This window comes from Notolepis coatsorum (genome assembly GCF_963971535.1).
Source record: "Notolepis coatsorum genome assembly, chromosome: 8".
Lineage (NCBI taxonomy): Eukaryota > Metazoa > Chordata > Actinopteri > Aulopiformes > Paralepididae > Notolepis > Notolepis coatsorum.
This window is the reverse complement of record NC_140172.1, coordinates 82,660,909-82,677,340: the sequence shown is the minus strand read 5'-3', so window position 1 is coordinate 82,677,340 and position 16,432 is coordinate 82,660,909. Positions and strand designations below refer to the sequence as shown.

The following is a 16,432-nucleotide window of genomic DNA, read 5'->3' as shown; positions in this document are numbered from 1 at the left end:
AACCTTTTCTAATAGGACTTGGTGCAAACCATTTAATCTCTTCCTCATGACTATTTTTTTTGTTTTCATTCTCGTCCGCTTGGTCGTAGTCTTCTGATACTCTGGACTCCTACGTGAGAATGGAGGTAAGTTTGGGGTGCTTATACTTCAGTGTGTCTTGAGGGTACTGTAGTTATTTATATTTTATATATTTTTTGTACATCTACATTTACCAAATGTACTAGAAAGTGATTGTTCTGGTTTTCAGAAAGCATCAAAAGGCTGTGCTACTTTAAGAAAGAAATAATCTATTAAGAAATAATCTGATCTACATCCATTTTCACTGTAGGCAAATCTTTGATATGTTTCATCATCAAGCCTTCAAAAGCAGCTCTGTTGCTGCATCACGGTTAGATGCTCTGGGACAAGCCTTTCCTTTCTCTTGTGGCCGGCCTTGGCACTGAATGCTAAGAGCACACTTGACTGAACTCCAAGGCGCTCGCCACCAACGTAGGAGATGCTGGGTTCGAGCCCAGCTCTCTCCGTTGCTACCAGCTTGGCTGGTCGTTCATACTAATACAATTGGCAGTATTAGGGGGTGGGAAGTTGGTGGGTGGGGATCGGACGTTGTGGACAGCGACTCCTACAGGTCGGTTTGTGCGCCTGCGCAGTAGAATCAGGAAGGGGCAGGGTGTCCCTCCCACGGTCCCACGCAGACCCTCGCCGCTGAGAGATCGCGCTGTGCAGGTGAAAAGATGCGACGGCTGCCTCCTCGTGTACCGGAGGGGACACGTGATGCAAGGCTTCGTCCACATTGCAGCCGGCTTGTGGGAGGCATGGCCTAACAACGTTCGAGACAGGGGAGGGTAGAATTGGACAATACGAAATTGGGGAAGTGAGAAAAATAGAAAATGGGCAGAAAAAGTAGATACAAAAAAAATAATACTGGGACTGCAGACCATAGAGACGTGGTAGCTGCTCTACACGAGGCTACGTCTGTTCACATTGTCTGAGTCTCTTGGGCAGAGGATGCCATTATTGAAGCTTTTGTCCAGAAATAAAGCTGGCTCTGGTTCCCTTCCTCAGTGCATTTTATCTTGTTATAGTGTAGCTTAGTGTAGTGGTGTAGTGTAGCTGTGTACTATACTGTAGCTGTGTAGCTGTGTAGTGGTGTGGTGTAGTGTAGCTGTGTAGTGGTGTATTCAGGGGTGCGTTGCTCATGGGACGGGGCTGCACGCCGTGCAACCGGCTCTGTGAGCATGCGCACGCACATGCACGGATGTGCGCACACGTGCACACAGGAATGTGCTGCACTCAACCTGGCTACGTTGCATAACAATAGCGCAGGTCGTCAGGTGTGTTCAAATACGTTCTCAGATACATTCACACAACTTGTGAATGAAATGTGTTACATTCCATTCGTAGAGGCAATTAGGCATTGTCTTTATTCTGTGCGTACGCGAGGGAACATGTATGCGCATGCGCGGGAGCTTGCGTGCATGTGGCGTCATTAAAACACTGTGCAACCAGCTTTGAAATCACCAACACAACCCTGGGTGTATTATACTTGTATTGTTTAACAGTAACTAAATGTATTGCAATATTTACTGTAGGCTAGTGTCTATATCCCTTAGTATTATCTAATTCCCTCCATTAGCCATTACAATTAGTCATGTTTAGGTAGTTGCCTTCTAGAGCAGTAGTTCTCAAAGTGGAGTCCAGGGTCCCACAGGGTTTCCAGTGGGTCCCCAGTAAAATGAGAAATATTGTAATCACTAGAAGTTAGGAGAGAAGAGGTTTGACTCTCTCTGTTACCTCAACACTGTAAATCACAGCTAACAACAGTAGAAGTTAGGAGAGAAGAGGTTTGACTCTCTCTGTTACCTCAACACTGTAAATCACAGCTAACAACAGTAGAAGTTAGGAGAGAAGAGGTTTGACTCTCTGTTACCTCAACACTGTAAATCACAGCTAACAGTAGAAGTTAGGAGAGAAGAGGTTTGACTCTGTTACCTCAACACTGTAAATCACAGCTAACAACAGCAATCTGCTCAGATGGAGGTCGAAATACATGGACAATTTTTTAGATCCACAATTCTAGAGCAAGCCTTTCTTAAAAAACAAAAAAAAAGTATTTTAAACCCTTAAACATTTTCTATATTGGGGTTCTCCAGTAGCACACCACATAGCACGCTGAGTCGCGAAGCGGTCGTCCCGGGTTCGTTTCCCACACCCGCTGACCATATGCCGCATGTCTTCCCTTCTTCTCCTCCCGTTTCTCCCTCTCTCCTCTGTCCGTCCTGCGTGGCCAAGAAAAAGCTGTCGGTCCTGCACGACCAGGAAAAAGCTAATAAAGATAATTTAAACATTTTCTATATTGAATAACTATTTGTATAAATATGTCCAAATTGTCCAATAAACTATTGGATGTCCCGCGATGATGTCGGGGGGTTCGCGACCCTCTCTGCGCTACCCCCTATCTCCCTGTCTCCGGCTGTCCCTGAGCAACGACCGGAGTGTTGAATGTCCCGTGACTAAGACGTGGAGGACGTGACCCTCTTTGCGCCGCCCCTGTGCCTCAAATAGATCCGCTATCAACTCTATCTTTAATCTTTCAAAATGTTCAGTTGCTATCGCTATTAGCTCTATCTTTAATCTTTCAAAATGTACAGTTGCTATTGCATGCACTCATCTGTGTTTCACCACACACATGAGTGCATGCTTACCAACTGTCCGTCTGCAACACTACTATCACCAACATCTAAGAAGGGAGATCCCCCCCCTTGAATGGCCCTTCTAAGGTTTCTCTCCTCCACACTGCCTGTGGAGCTTCTTTTCCCTATTGTTAGGTTTTAGTGAGTTTTTCCTTACCTTCGCATGGGGTATGTCTGGGAGTGCTTGCATTCTTTCATTTATTTGCATTCATCTAAAAATGTTTGGACCTTATGGTGTTCTTGTTCTGTTCTTGACTTATTGTTATGTTTTCTTCTTGACTTGTTTAAAGAAGATCTGTACGGCCCATGGGGACATTAACGTGTGTTGTCGGGCCCTATAAATACATTTGATTTGATTTATTGAAACTGGCTCAGCAGCATCTCTGCACCTTTAAGTCCAATGTCATTATGACTATGCATGCTCCTCCTGGTACACTGGCATCACAGTAGCACTGAAAGGTAGGCTACAGACAGCTCAGAACAAATTAGTTAGAATGATTTTAAAACTCCATCCCAGGACTCACCTTACACAGACACATTTTAACAGCCTCAAATGGCTCAGGGTTGAGGAGAGGGTCTCTCAAATAAAACTCAACATGACACACAGGATACTCGGGAATACTGTCCCTCAATATCTTAGAGGATATTTTAACATGGTAAGGGATGTACATGGACACGCCACCAGGGGAGCCCTACAGACATCGTCCCAGTGAGATGCAATAGAAAAATAGGCCAAAACTCATTCCTATATTCAGCAGCAGTACAATGGAATAGCCTACCAATGGAGTTGAAGCCCATAAGCCCCTTCTCCACTTTTAAATGCAAGGTTCTATGAATATGCAAATTGCCAACAAGCAACCATTGATATTTTGTCAATGTCTTCAGCTTTCAAGACTGAAGGTAAAGGTGTCAAGTGGGATGGGCATTTTAAAGAAAAATCCATATAGATTGATCGCATGCTATACTCGATTGATTGTGTATTACTCGAAAAGGGGAAAAAAAACGTTAAAAAAATATATATATTAGAATTTTCTTTTTATTATATATATATATATTTTTACTTATGTGTTCATTCACGTATATATGTTTAAGGAAACCAACAAACAGTTATAATCGTACACATACATGTGAAAAGATATGTTAAAAAAAAAAAAAAAAAAACGTTTTTATTTAAATTTTTCGATTTTTCTCATAGCTACGAGTAATGGATTACTCACGCCCATCCCTACAAGTTACCACATATTGGCCCACGATGACCTATTAGTGACATCACACATGCAACTCAGATGTCAGGGCCGATACAGAACAGCCTGTACATGTGCAGAACAGCCTGCACGTCACACAGCCTGCAGAACAGCTCTGCCCCTGCCTGATTGTTACAAATACTGACCTCCATGAACAAATCAACGTGAATGAAAATGTTTTGCATGTATACTGTACATAGTATCACAAATACATATTAAGCTTGACTGAACATTTACGAGTTATGCAGTGATATAGTTCTAGCTGTTCTAAGGCAACCATATGTATGGCTATGTTCCTGGTTGTTTCCATGGACACAGTGAATACACATGGCTGTAGAGACTCTTCATGGTTGTTTCCATGGACACAGTGAATACACACTGCAGTCAGATACTTTTGAAACTTTTAAACAGACACTTTTTCCAACTCATTTTCGGTTCTTAAGTAAAGTAGGATAGAAATATAGGGGGAACAATTCATATAATATTCAATATGTTAACGGAAAATAACATGATTATAAGTCGCACTGGTTAGTTTATTCCACTTTGAGCAGAGATAATTGACACTGGAGATGATTGACGGTGGAACCTGAGGTGGAATGTCATTCAACCATCTGCGTTCGAGTGTGACCTCTGGGAAGTACAGAGTAACTCTCCCTCTCCAGGGGAAGAAGTTCTGCACAATCTATATATTCAGAGTCATGCCTCCGAGAGGAGTTCACCATTTGCAGACAAAATAATGTTGCCTATAATGTGCTCGACAAACCATCCACTGGCTAAAGTAGCCAAGCCTAACTTTTTTGGGGGAAATTGTGCGTGTCTGTGTTTGTGTGTCATAACAGACTCTATCCTAAGTCAACCTCAGGTACAAACATATATACCGGTAGCTAGTCAAACCTGTACAAATATACAATACTCCACATGCTAAGTCTTAGTCTATCCCAAGTTCAAGTTCAAGTTTCTTTAATAGTAGTCATACAGAAGTACAGAATACTTTCATACAAAATGCTTCTTACTGTTACGCTCCAGAGACTGTGCTAGACAAGATAGTATCAAATAACATAGTATAGCATGTAAATTAGAAGTAGAAAATGAGGTCACAGTGTTCAGTATAGACATATGTACAATGTTCGATGCAGAATAGACGTATATATCCCGATATAAATAAACAGAACACAACTATCAATTTCAGTCTTATCAATAAATATAAGTGTACATGTATACGAATATGATTGAAATGTGAGTATATCAATGAATGAATATGCAAGTCCATGTAGGGTTCAGTAGATAAAAGTCTAACAGGTCTAACAGTTTTAACAGTTCTCCAGCAGTTAACCAAGTCAGACTCATGGTTGTGCAGCCTAGTACAGCGGCACGGTGGTGTAGTGGTTAACACTGTCGCCTCACAGCAAGAAGGTCCAGGGTTCGATTCCCGCTTGGGGACCAGGTTTCCATGATGCCAGTTACCCAGGTGGGGTATCTCCCAGGCCTTTCTGTGTGGAGTTTGCATGTTCTCCCCGTGCTCGCAAGGGTTTCCCCCCCCCGATAAGATAAACCCAATGGAAAAACATGCACAACAATAGATCGCTAACGCTGTGGCGTCCTTGACGAAGACGGACAGGAGCACTTGGATTGGTCCCCTGGCGCGGCTCACGTTGACGCCTGTCTGCTCCCGGCTGCCCTTGGGGGGGAAGGACGACGGGATGGGTTAATCGCAGATACGAATTGCATGCATGCATCGCATGTGTGCCAATTGATGACCTCTCTCTCTCTCTCTCTAGTACAGGGTTCGCACAAGGTCCTTGAAGTGCTTAAAGTGCTAGATTTTTTTTTCAAAAAAAAGTCAAGGCCTGGAATTCATTGAAAACAGCCAAAAAAGGTGCTTAAAAAGTCTTGAACAAGGAGGGCTGTCAGTTTAAAAAAATTTACATTTTATTTTTTAAATATCATTAATTCCATAAGAACGCAGAATAAACATTTACAGACTTGTTTTTTTAAAATGTCCATTTGCATGTTCTTGGTATATGATTCTAGGGACATCTATGGATCTCAGGGAATGTATTCCCAGTGTCATAAATACTGTGTCTGTTACTAGGCTTGAGTAAATTGTAATGAACCAAATGAGAATATCAATTAAATTATTTAAAAAAAAATCTTTGACTGTGAATAACACCATGCTAAAATTGACCAGACCTGAACAATCTAAGCAAATGAATAAAGGGAAGATGATTAAACAGAAGGTTTTGTAGATACAGTACTGAATTCTGCCATCCGGACACATGCAATTTGAAATATGATTATAGAATATCAGGCCTATAAATTACCTTATTATGGCCAAGTCGCACATCTGTGGATCGGGCCAAATCTCCCCTTTCCAATGGCAGAGTTCAATCTGGATTTAGTATCACCAGGCGTGATTCACGAACCGTGAATGAAATCTACTGTAAGTACACTTTTTATAATGTAAATTTCTCCACCATTTTTCATCAGATTGCAACGCCGTTTTTTGCTAGACGTTCACAGAAAGGTTCAGGTTTGTGGGAGATAATCCCGAAAAATAAGAAATAAAAAAGAAAATCCAGAAGTCAGATGATTGACTGACAACATCGTAGTCAAAAGAATTGTTATGCGATTAATTAGATTAATTCATTACAAATCCTGTAATTAATTAGATAAAAAAATGTAATCGCCTGACAGCACTATTTTAAACTCTAATATAGTAGGGTAATCTGTGGCACTTTTGTGACCGTGGAGAGCGAAGGTCCGTTTCTCAATGGATTTGTCATCTAGGAGGGTTAATAAACAAATTTAGCCAGGGTGTATTTTTTTTAAAGGCGGGGAAAATTCGTGAGAGACCAAAATCCAAAATGGCTGTCGTGGAAATTAACTTTTTAATGGTTTGACCTACAATTATGCAAGGAATACATATTTGGTGTTTATATAATGATTTGACCTATTGTCGACCTTCAAATGCAAGATGGCTGCCAATTTTGAGCTCCAAAAAGGGATTTTTTTCCCTTCAAAATCGTCACACAGAGCCTTCATATTAGGCTCTAATGAACGCTCTGCTCATGATGAGTTGAGTTATGGACAGAGGGGATAGGTGGGTATCTTCCACCATACTCCATCCATCTGTGAAAGTCATGATCACCCCTGTTTGTTTCAGCAGGGTGGGTTATTGGCCCCAGATGCTGTTTCCACAAGGTTGTCTGACTGTGCTTTGTCTGACCTCTCACCCTAGACCTGTCCGTTTTGGTAAAACCTGCTAGGAGTTTCCTCCTACTGGCATAGCTCTCAGGGTTTACTGAGGTACTCAAGCTCCCTTACCACGACAAGGTGAACAGTCAAAAGGGATTTTTTTTTTCTTTTTTTCTTTTTTTCTTTTTTAATATATTTTTTAAACTTTTGTATAACTATGGTGCTTCAACAAATAGCACTCCAAAATAATAATTGATCAACTAGTAGCCTAATGGCATTAAGGGCAGATTTGGAGGCAACAGCATCTCCCTCTGGCTGACACAGCAACTGTAATGTCAAACTGAAAATATAATTGTTAGAATAAAACACACAAATGTTCACATCACAATATAAAAAAATAAAGGAAATAAGGGTGGAGAGAAAAGGCTGGTAGAAAACACAAAATAGGGATGGATATAAAGTAAGCTAAGCAGACGATATAACGTAACAACTTGTTGTTGATGGATGATGAGAACCGGAGACAGAATCATTATTGTTCATCATCACTGCTACTCTCATCTGAGCAGTCATGAGATGTGAGCTGCTGGGGCAAGGAGGGAAGGGTATGACGCACTGGCCGGCACTTCCCATTCACTAGTTCTCAGCCGTGACCAATGGGGGAAGGATGTTCTTGAAGGTTGTAATGGAGCTGGCAATATGTAATGTAGTTTGTCCTTTCCACATGAAGATCCAAGGAGTCCTCATCAGGTGGGAGACGAATCATACACTTCTTCTTCAATTTGTGCCACTTGGAAGCTCTGGCCTGGCCACATGTAACATCTGCACTCTCAGCGTAAACAATTGAGAGGACAAATACTTTCATATCCGCTCTCACTTCATCTTTCAATTCCAGACTCTCACCCACTCGTCCCAGGAGCTCTCTTGCCTCAGGAACAACCATCACCTTCTCCAACACCTTTTTCTTTCCATGCCCATAGAAGCCTGAGGTGTGGTCACTGCCAGTGATCACATGGAGAGGTATGATGATGTCTGCAACCTCTTCAGAGAGCATTGCACGGCAGTTGATAAATGCATTCTTGCGCTTGATCAGCAGATCACCTCTGATTTGTTGCGAGACATAAGCTGCTTGGATAAACACGTCTGTGTCTCCGCAGTCTAGAACAACAGGTCCAGTGTGGTTGGTGGTCCTCACCTTTGCATAGGCGGAGAGCAGCATTGTATCTGCTTCTGGATGTTTGAAGACATAGTCTCCATTAGGCACGCCAGTGCTGAGGTTGGTTGACACTTCTCCCTCACAGTATATGATATCACCCTGCAATTGACCAACTTGTGTTTTCAGCTGTTCTTTCACAAGTTTTTGCAATCTGACCTTGTTTCCTGAGTTGACCATGAGTTCACTGAATTCAGCAGCACCTGGGAACCTGTCTTTGGGTTTCGGGAAAACATTTGGGACGTGTGGATGTTTTGCTCCCCGACAATCATGTTCATCATCCTTGATGCTGAAGGGAAGGTCATACTTGTCGTTGATGAGAATGATGAGGTAAGCATTGGCATGGCGTGAGAAGATGATTGCACAGATTTTATGCAGGTAGTCAATCCAGTGGTACTCTGAACCATCCCGCTTCCTAGCCTCTCTGTCCTCAGGTGTGGGGGTGGCAAGCCGCAATCAGACCCATGTCTACAAGGCTCACGTAGTTCTGCGGTTCCTCAGGAACTGGTTCTAGGGTGAAAAGTTCTAACAACTTGCTCTTCACAGAGTGAAAGGCACTCCTCTGTCACCCTTCTCTCAAGGGCTGATTCAAGTTGTATCATACCAGATCCCTCTGCTAGGTCCACCAGGGCCGCTAGTCCTGATCTCTCCATATGGGCCACCTGCATATGAGTACCAGAAGGTGCGCAGATCTTTTCACTTGCAAAATTCCGTCTCTTATTCCTGTGGATGGTTGCAGTAAGAGGCTTGATCTTGGTGAACACGCGCTCTTGCAGAAAAGTCTCAACCTGAGCTTGGCCATCTGGAATTGCAGTCTTAAGGTCATGCAGTAACTCTGGTGAGGCGACCAGGCCAGACTGTAGTGACCTCAGTGTAGGTGAGGAGATGTCAAATGGGTCAGCTTCAAAATCCCTCATGCATGCCTGCGGGTCCTGAACTGCTTGCTCATCCTTCTTCATCCTCGCTGGCTGGCATTCGACATGCTTCCTGTGACGACGCTGGCACTGGAGGCCCCGCTTCACAGTAGACTTCACCCTTGCAACGTTGTTTGCATTCCTTGTTGTTGAGAACAGTTGTTTCTCATTCTTTAAAAAGCTGAGTCCATCCTTGCTTTAGCTTTGAGTTCAGATTCATAGTTGTTTCTATCCAAAGATCGAGGGGCTGGCAGGAGTAGGGTAGCCCTGTCATCGACTGGGTAAAGTGATCGTTGAAGAACTCCATTTGCTCATCTGACAGTGAAGAGATCATTGCCCAGTAGTCTGGCAACCACCTCCCATAGTCATGGTTGTCGTATGCCATCAGTCCTGGCAGCATGTTGTAGGTTGGCAATAGGTACTCCGAACCATTTCTTGCATGACATGCATCAAGACATTGTACAAGTGGGTCAGACATCTCCAAGAACGAGACCCAAAAGTCCCCCATGTCTGTGCCAGGCTTCTCATAAACTGTTGATCAGCTCCTTCATGTCGCCATCATTCTCAAGATCACAGTAAGCTGTCTGTAGAGCCTCTTGAGTTTCAGTCAGTGCATTCCGCAGAATGTTGAGGTTCTCCTTGATGTCTTCCGATAGTTCTTTGTGCTCAAGAATCTTTGACAGTTGATTTTGGATAAGAACCTCTCTCGAGAGCAGGATGCACCGCACGCCCCGTCTGTAGTGCTTTCCTCGTAGTGCTTGGTCTACCGACCCCTCCACTACTACCCCTGCTGTAACCAGAGTGTCTGCCATTCCAGAGCCCTTGAATCTCTTGTAGATGGCATAGATGTAGGACATCAGCTGGTGGAAAGCTCAGAGGATTGGGATGATGTCCTTGAACATTTCTGGATTCTCCGCCTTGAGCTGGTTTTATATGTTCTTGATGGTAGAACTATCTTTAGACTAGTGAATAACGTTGATATCCTCAAACAAAGTGCTGACACTCTGACTGCTTCACAGACTGACTGAGCTGGACTGAAAAAGAGGCGTTGCAACAAGGTCAAGATTACACACTCTTACACACACAGAGACACACCTACACGCGCACACACACACACACACACACACACACACACACACACACACACACACACACACACACACACACACACACACATACATATCCCATCCCCCTCCACACACACACACAAACATAGATACATTGTATCATCTTGCAGGTGTTGCAGGCTGGGGAGAGGCTGGGAGAGTGGCATAACACATTTCTCGCAGCAACACCAATAAATAGCCACGGTCAAGTTCATTCTGATATATTGATTTATTTCCATAATACAGTTCTAAAACCCACAAAGCAGTTTACTCAATAAAGTGTCTTCATATATTAGCCTGTTATAGTCAGATTGCATAAATATTTACCCAATTTCTTCAATATGGGGAACACCATGAATGAATATAATCCTATTTTCGATTGAATAAATAGGTATATTGTGTCTTGGGGCCATATGGGGACATATAAAATAAGGTTTGATATGGGGACTGGTTATGATAAGTTAGTAATGAAGTACAAAACAAAACTGGATAATAATCCTTTTTTGGGGTGGTTGGTTACACAGCGGGTCCATTCGGCTGCAGAGTTTTTGTTAACACCAACAACAACAACAACACTTTATTGACCTGAGATTACTTCTGTGTACTTATACTGTATATTATTCAACTCATCGTGAGCAGAGCTTTCATTAGAGCCTAATATGAAGGCTCTGTGTGACGATTTTAGAAAAAGAAATCCCTTTTGAGCTCAAAATTGGCAGCCAGCTTGCATTTGAAGGTTGACAATAGGTCAAATCATTATATAAACACCAAATATGTATTCCTTGATCAAAATAAGCTCTGAAACCATGTATTGTGCATCATTGTAGGTCAAACCATTAAAAAGTTAATTTCTGGGGGCGGTTAGGTGGCGTAGCGGAGATTGCGTTCGTCACCAACCCTGAAGCTGTGAGCTGGATTCGCCTGTTCAAATCCAGCTCACAGCTCCGGGGTTGTCACCAGCTTGGCTGGCCGTTCACACTAATACAATTGGCTGTATTAGAGGGTGGGAGAAGCTGGCGGGGTGGGTCCGGGTCGTTGTAAACAGCGACTCCTACAGTTCGGTCGGGGCGCCTGCTAAGCGCGGATAGGACCTGAGTGGGATAGTGTGATCCTTCCACACGCTACGCCCTCTCAGGGAGGATCCGCGCTGCCAGGTGAAAAGAAGCGGTTGATTGGCTGGACGTGTGTCGGAGGAAGCACGTGATAGCCTCCACTCTCCCAGATGATCTGACTGTGGGATTGGGAATTGGCATACGACTAACATTGGGATGGGAGAAAATCGGAGGAAAATGGAGGGGAAAAAAGATCAATAAAAAAAAAATTATAATAATTTCCACAGCAGCCATTTTGGATTTTGGTCTCACGAATTTTCCCCGCCTTTAAAAAAAATACACCCCGGCTAAATCTGTTTATTAACCCTCCTAGATGACAAATCCATTGAGAAACGGACCTTTGCTCTCCACGGTCACAAAAGTGCCACAGATGACCCTACCAAAAAACTAAAGCGGGGAGAAAGATACTCTTATATTTACAAAAAGGAAACCATATCTATGGTATAATTTATCCCTGGATAAGACATGTATATCCAGCGACTCTAGTTGATTAAGTGCTCTCTCTTTTCATGGATTTTGGGGAGCATGGTCAATTCCTAGAGCTGTAAAAGAAATGGAACAGTCAGTATGTTTATCCATATAATGTTTGACCATAGCATAGTCACAGTTTTGAACCTTAGCTGCATATTTATGCTCACTAAGACGGTCCTGTAAGCGCCGTTTGGGGCGGCCAATATAGAAAGCATCACATCGAGAACAACACAGTATATAAATAAAAAGTCCTTGAAATTCAAATCAACCATTTGCATTGAAAGTTTTGTTCATCCATGATAACATTCGGAATCAAGAAATTTTATGTTTTAATCTAAAGTAACTAATTGTCAAGAATTGCCCTTTTTAAAATGAAAATAGTGCTTGGAAAAGTACTTGAAAGTCCATGACTTTCATTTTTCAATGTCTGTGGGAACCCTGTAGTAACTAGGACTGACCAAGGTGATGTGTGGCAATACAGAATCGATTTTAGTCACCCAAATAATTTGTTTGCGTATTCCCAAAACAAATAAATAGTGCTCCTATAAACAAAAAGCTATATTTTGTCACCATAAAGAAATCTTCCTTTAAAATAATGATTTGATTCACACAAAGATGAAGGATGTGGGGAAACACGTCTATTGCCAGTTTGTGTTTTCATCAGTGTGACTGTCCTGTGTTTTCACCTGCAGGATTCCAAACTGCCCTTGTCTCTGAGGAGCAACCTGCTTGACCTGTTTGGACAAATTGAGAGGGAATTTGAGAACCTTTACATAGAAAACCTTGAATGTAAGTGTGTTAGAGGCTGAATCCATCATTTGGATATTTCTATATATAAAAAAAAAACTGTACTTTTATTTTTCATTATTTGTTATATTATTTTTATTTTTATTATGTAAAATATTGTAAGGAATTTTTATTTTATTTTATACTTCCCCCTGTTCCTTCTCGAACACTTATTGTATGGAAATAGTCTTTGACTATTTATCTTTTAGTTTTTTTTAAACTTGTTTTATGTTTCTATGTTCGAGACAAATAAAAAATCAATCAATCAATCAAATGTATTAAGTTTGATAAAGATAGACATTTCCTGATGCTTGTTGTTATTATTATTGTTATATTATTGGAATTTGGTTATTTACCATCTGTGACCCATTTGTGGTGATTTGTGTCTTACTGTGATCACCCTGACGGCACGAGCTCTTTGTTCACTTCCAGTGCGCAGAGAAATTGAAACATTGAACGACCGCTTGGCAGCAGAAGGACAAACCATAGAAGGCGGAGAGCTGACCAAGGGAGCGCTGAAAACAAAAGGTGTGACGCCGCTTTCTATTCACGCTCTATTATGAATTGGAGCTTTGCATCCATTTGCTATTGCAAGGCTGGATATCAGATGAGACGAGATAACTGTATTGTCTCCAGGGAGACTTGTGTTGGCAAGGGCTTAAAGAGAACATGCAAAGGTCAATTGTAACATGATAATTAAATAATGCAATATAAAAAAAAGAGACAGAAGTTTAATTAACAATAGCTTACAACAGGCCATGGTATATGGTTATTATATCACGGCTAAGGGATGTAGTTTGGCGGCTGACAGCCCCTTAGCTGTGATATAATAACCATATGCCCCTTAGCTGTGATATAATAACCATATACCCCTTAGCTGTGATATAGGGGAGGTCGCTTATAAGCCCTTGGGCTTTTTTGACCTTTCCTGCACATTTGAACTGTTCTTCTTTTACTTCTTTTATTCCAGAATGTATGTTTGTAAGTGCAAATAACAATAAATAAACAAACAAAACAAATATGCCCCTTAGCTGTGATATAATAACCATATGCCCCTTAGCTGTGATATAATAACCATATGCCCCTTAGCTGTGATATAATATCCATATACCACGGCCTGAGCTATTGCTGTTATAAAACGGTTGCCAAGTAGGCTATGGCAATATGAAAGTAAGACACACTTCAATTTAAATGTTTATGTTTTTATTAGTGCTGTCAATCGATTAAAATATTTAACTCGATTAATCGCATGATTGTCCATAGTTAACTCGCGATTAATCGCAAATTAATCGCATTTTTCCCCCCTACCTTAAACAGATCTTTTTCAAGTTCCAAGTTTTAATACTCTTATCAACATGCGAGTCAACAAATGCTTGCTTTATGCAGCCATTTAACACAAAAGGATGACCCCCATGCATTGCAAATTTGCATCAAATTCAAAACAGAGTGATGCACAAAATAACTTAAAAGAAAATAATAATTTAAAACAATGAATAAAGTGTGCATGAAATAATAGGGGAAAGAAAACGTTAGGAACTTGTTACATTCACCCACACAAGGGCTGAGTAATCACACACACCCCTCTCTCTCTCACACACACACTCTCCCAGCTCTCTTTCTCTCTTGCCCCTTCCTCATCTCTCACCCCCCTCTCTCTCTATATATCTCACACACACGCACACACACACACACACACACACACACACACACACACACACACACACACACACACTTCAGAAACAAACATAGTATCAATGAGAGCATCAATAATACACCTGAGTGAAGTCTAGTAAAAAAAAAAAAATTATTGAAAAAAAAAAAATCTTAAAAGTTAATCGTGAGTTAAAAAAAATAGTGGTGTTAATAGAATCGGGCGATAACGCGTTAATACCGTGTTAACTTTGACAGTCTTAGTTTTTATTAGTAAATAATAATGTTCAAAATTAAATATTAAATTAATATGTTGCTATGCAACATACACAAACAATGTATGTATGACCCCGTTTTAATATTTTTTTCAGGCGGGAATGTACCCTTTTAGATTCCAAATATGTAGTCAGTTCGTCCAAATAACCCGTTTGGAGATTTACTCCCAACGTTTTGGGAGATTGAGCGGCTGCGACAGGACTGGGGTTGATGCATGTCCAGTTTAACTGTGAATCCCCGTTCAACGTGAGGTTAACTACAGTATCGATTCGTAACTGATTGTCCTGCTATATATATAATCAAATAATCTGGATAAAACCATCACTTTATCCGTCTGAATCACATGACACTAACAGACATTTTGAACCTCTCTTGGTCCATATATGGGCATATGTGCGTGCCGTGACACAAGGGGTTAGATCCACAAAGAATGGATTGCACGGAGCAAGTTGCATCCTTACTTAAAATTCATTATGAATTGAAAATGGGGGACCCTGATGTAAACAAGACGAAAGTCTTTCTCTGGTCTGCATTCCCTTAACAATTGTGTGTATTGAGCCGTACTGTATTGTACCCATTCTGCAATCTGTTAATACAATTTTCATTCAATCAATCGGACCGACCTGTAGGAGTCGCTGTTTACAACGACCAGGATACACACCCCGCCGGCTTCCCACCCACTAACACTGCCAATTGGTTAGTATGGACGACCGACCAAGCCGTAGGCACCGCTGACAGCTGGATTCGATACCAGTGTCTCTGCGGTGGTAGGCAGGCGCTTAGTCCACTGTGCTACCCAGCCGCACCTACTGTACATACAGAATTTTTTTAATTGCGTCCCCCCATTCCCACGGTGTAAAGGGAAAAAATGAAAAATTTAGACAATATATAAGCACAAAAGTAAACTTATAGGAATAGATGCACTAACAGAGATAAAGACACATTATTTTCCATTTTACAGTGTTTTCACGCGTTATCATATTCAGTATGTACTCAAATGGATTACCGTAGGACCTTTTTTCTTTATATATATTCCATTAAATCACTTGTCACACTGTATATTGTTGTGCTTTACTGTTAGCTTGCACTCTGGTTAGATGCAAACTTATTTTCAGTGTACTGTACTTGTGCTGTACGATGACGATACATTTGAGACTAATCTAATCTAATCTACTCAATTTGAATATAATTAGGGATGCACCGATCCGACTTTTTCAGTCCCGATACCGATACCGAGTACCGATCCGATACCCATTGTTCAATTAATAAACTGTATGCCTCACTGTGTGGAAGAGACTGGGGTCATTATTTTGTGCAAGGCAACATCAGGCTTGACTTAAAACATGACTTTACTAAGAAAAAAAAGTAATTTGCGATTTATTATACTTTATACTTATAGCACATGTCTGGTCTCCTTTGAAAGGTAACATTATTCGTACACAATAAAGAAAAATCATCATGCGATTAAATGCATCAATTCTTTTAACTTTAAATTCTTTCTGTAGTTAATTAATAGAAATTAATGCGATAAAGTCCCAGCCCTAAAATGAACACATAGATATAAATGTACTGAATTGTTATTTATTATTAAAAAAAAATATTAAAAAAGTATATAAATACTTTTTATAATATTTTTTATGTATTGTCTCCGATACCCGGTCTAGCTATTTTAGTCATATCGGGGCCGATATCTGATATCAATATCGGATCGGTGCATCCCTAAATATAACACACTGGTAATAACTGACTTAATGCCCTTCTATGCCTCCTTGTGT

The 16,432-nt window shown here is 41.2% G+C and overlaps 1 protein-coding gene across 2 annotated transcripts in view; it reads left to right on the top strand.

Annotated features, from left to right (window-relative positions):
* The window catches only part of LOC311233839 (WD repeat-containing protein 37), a 110,993-nt gene that overhangs the window by 9,056 nt on the left and 85,505 nt on the right, over positions 1–16,432 (top strand). For both annotated transcript variants that reach the window (XM_084320879.1, XM_084320878.1), the window contains exons 3-4: positions 12,638–12,734; positions 13,164–13,259. In XM_084320879.1, coding sequence (XP_084177005.1) covers positions 12,638–12,734; positions 13,164–13,259 — 193 coding nt within the window. The remainder of the gene's footprint in view (positions 1–12,637; positions 12,735–13,163; positions 13,260–16,432) is intronic.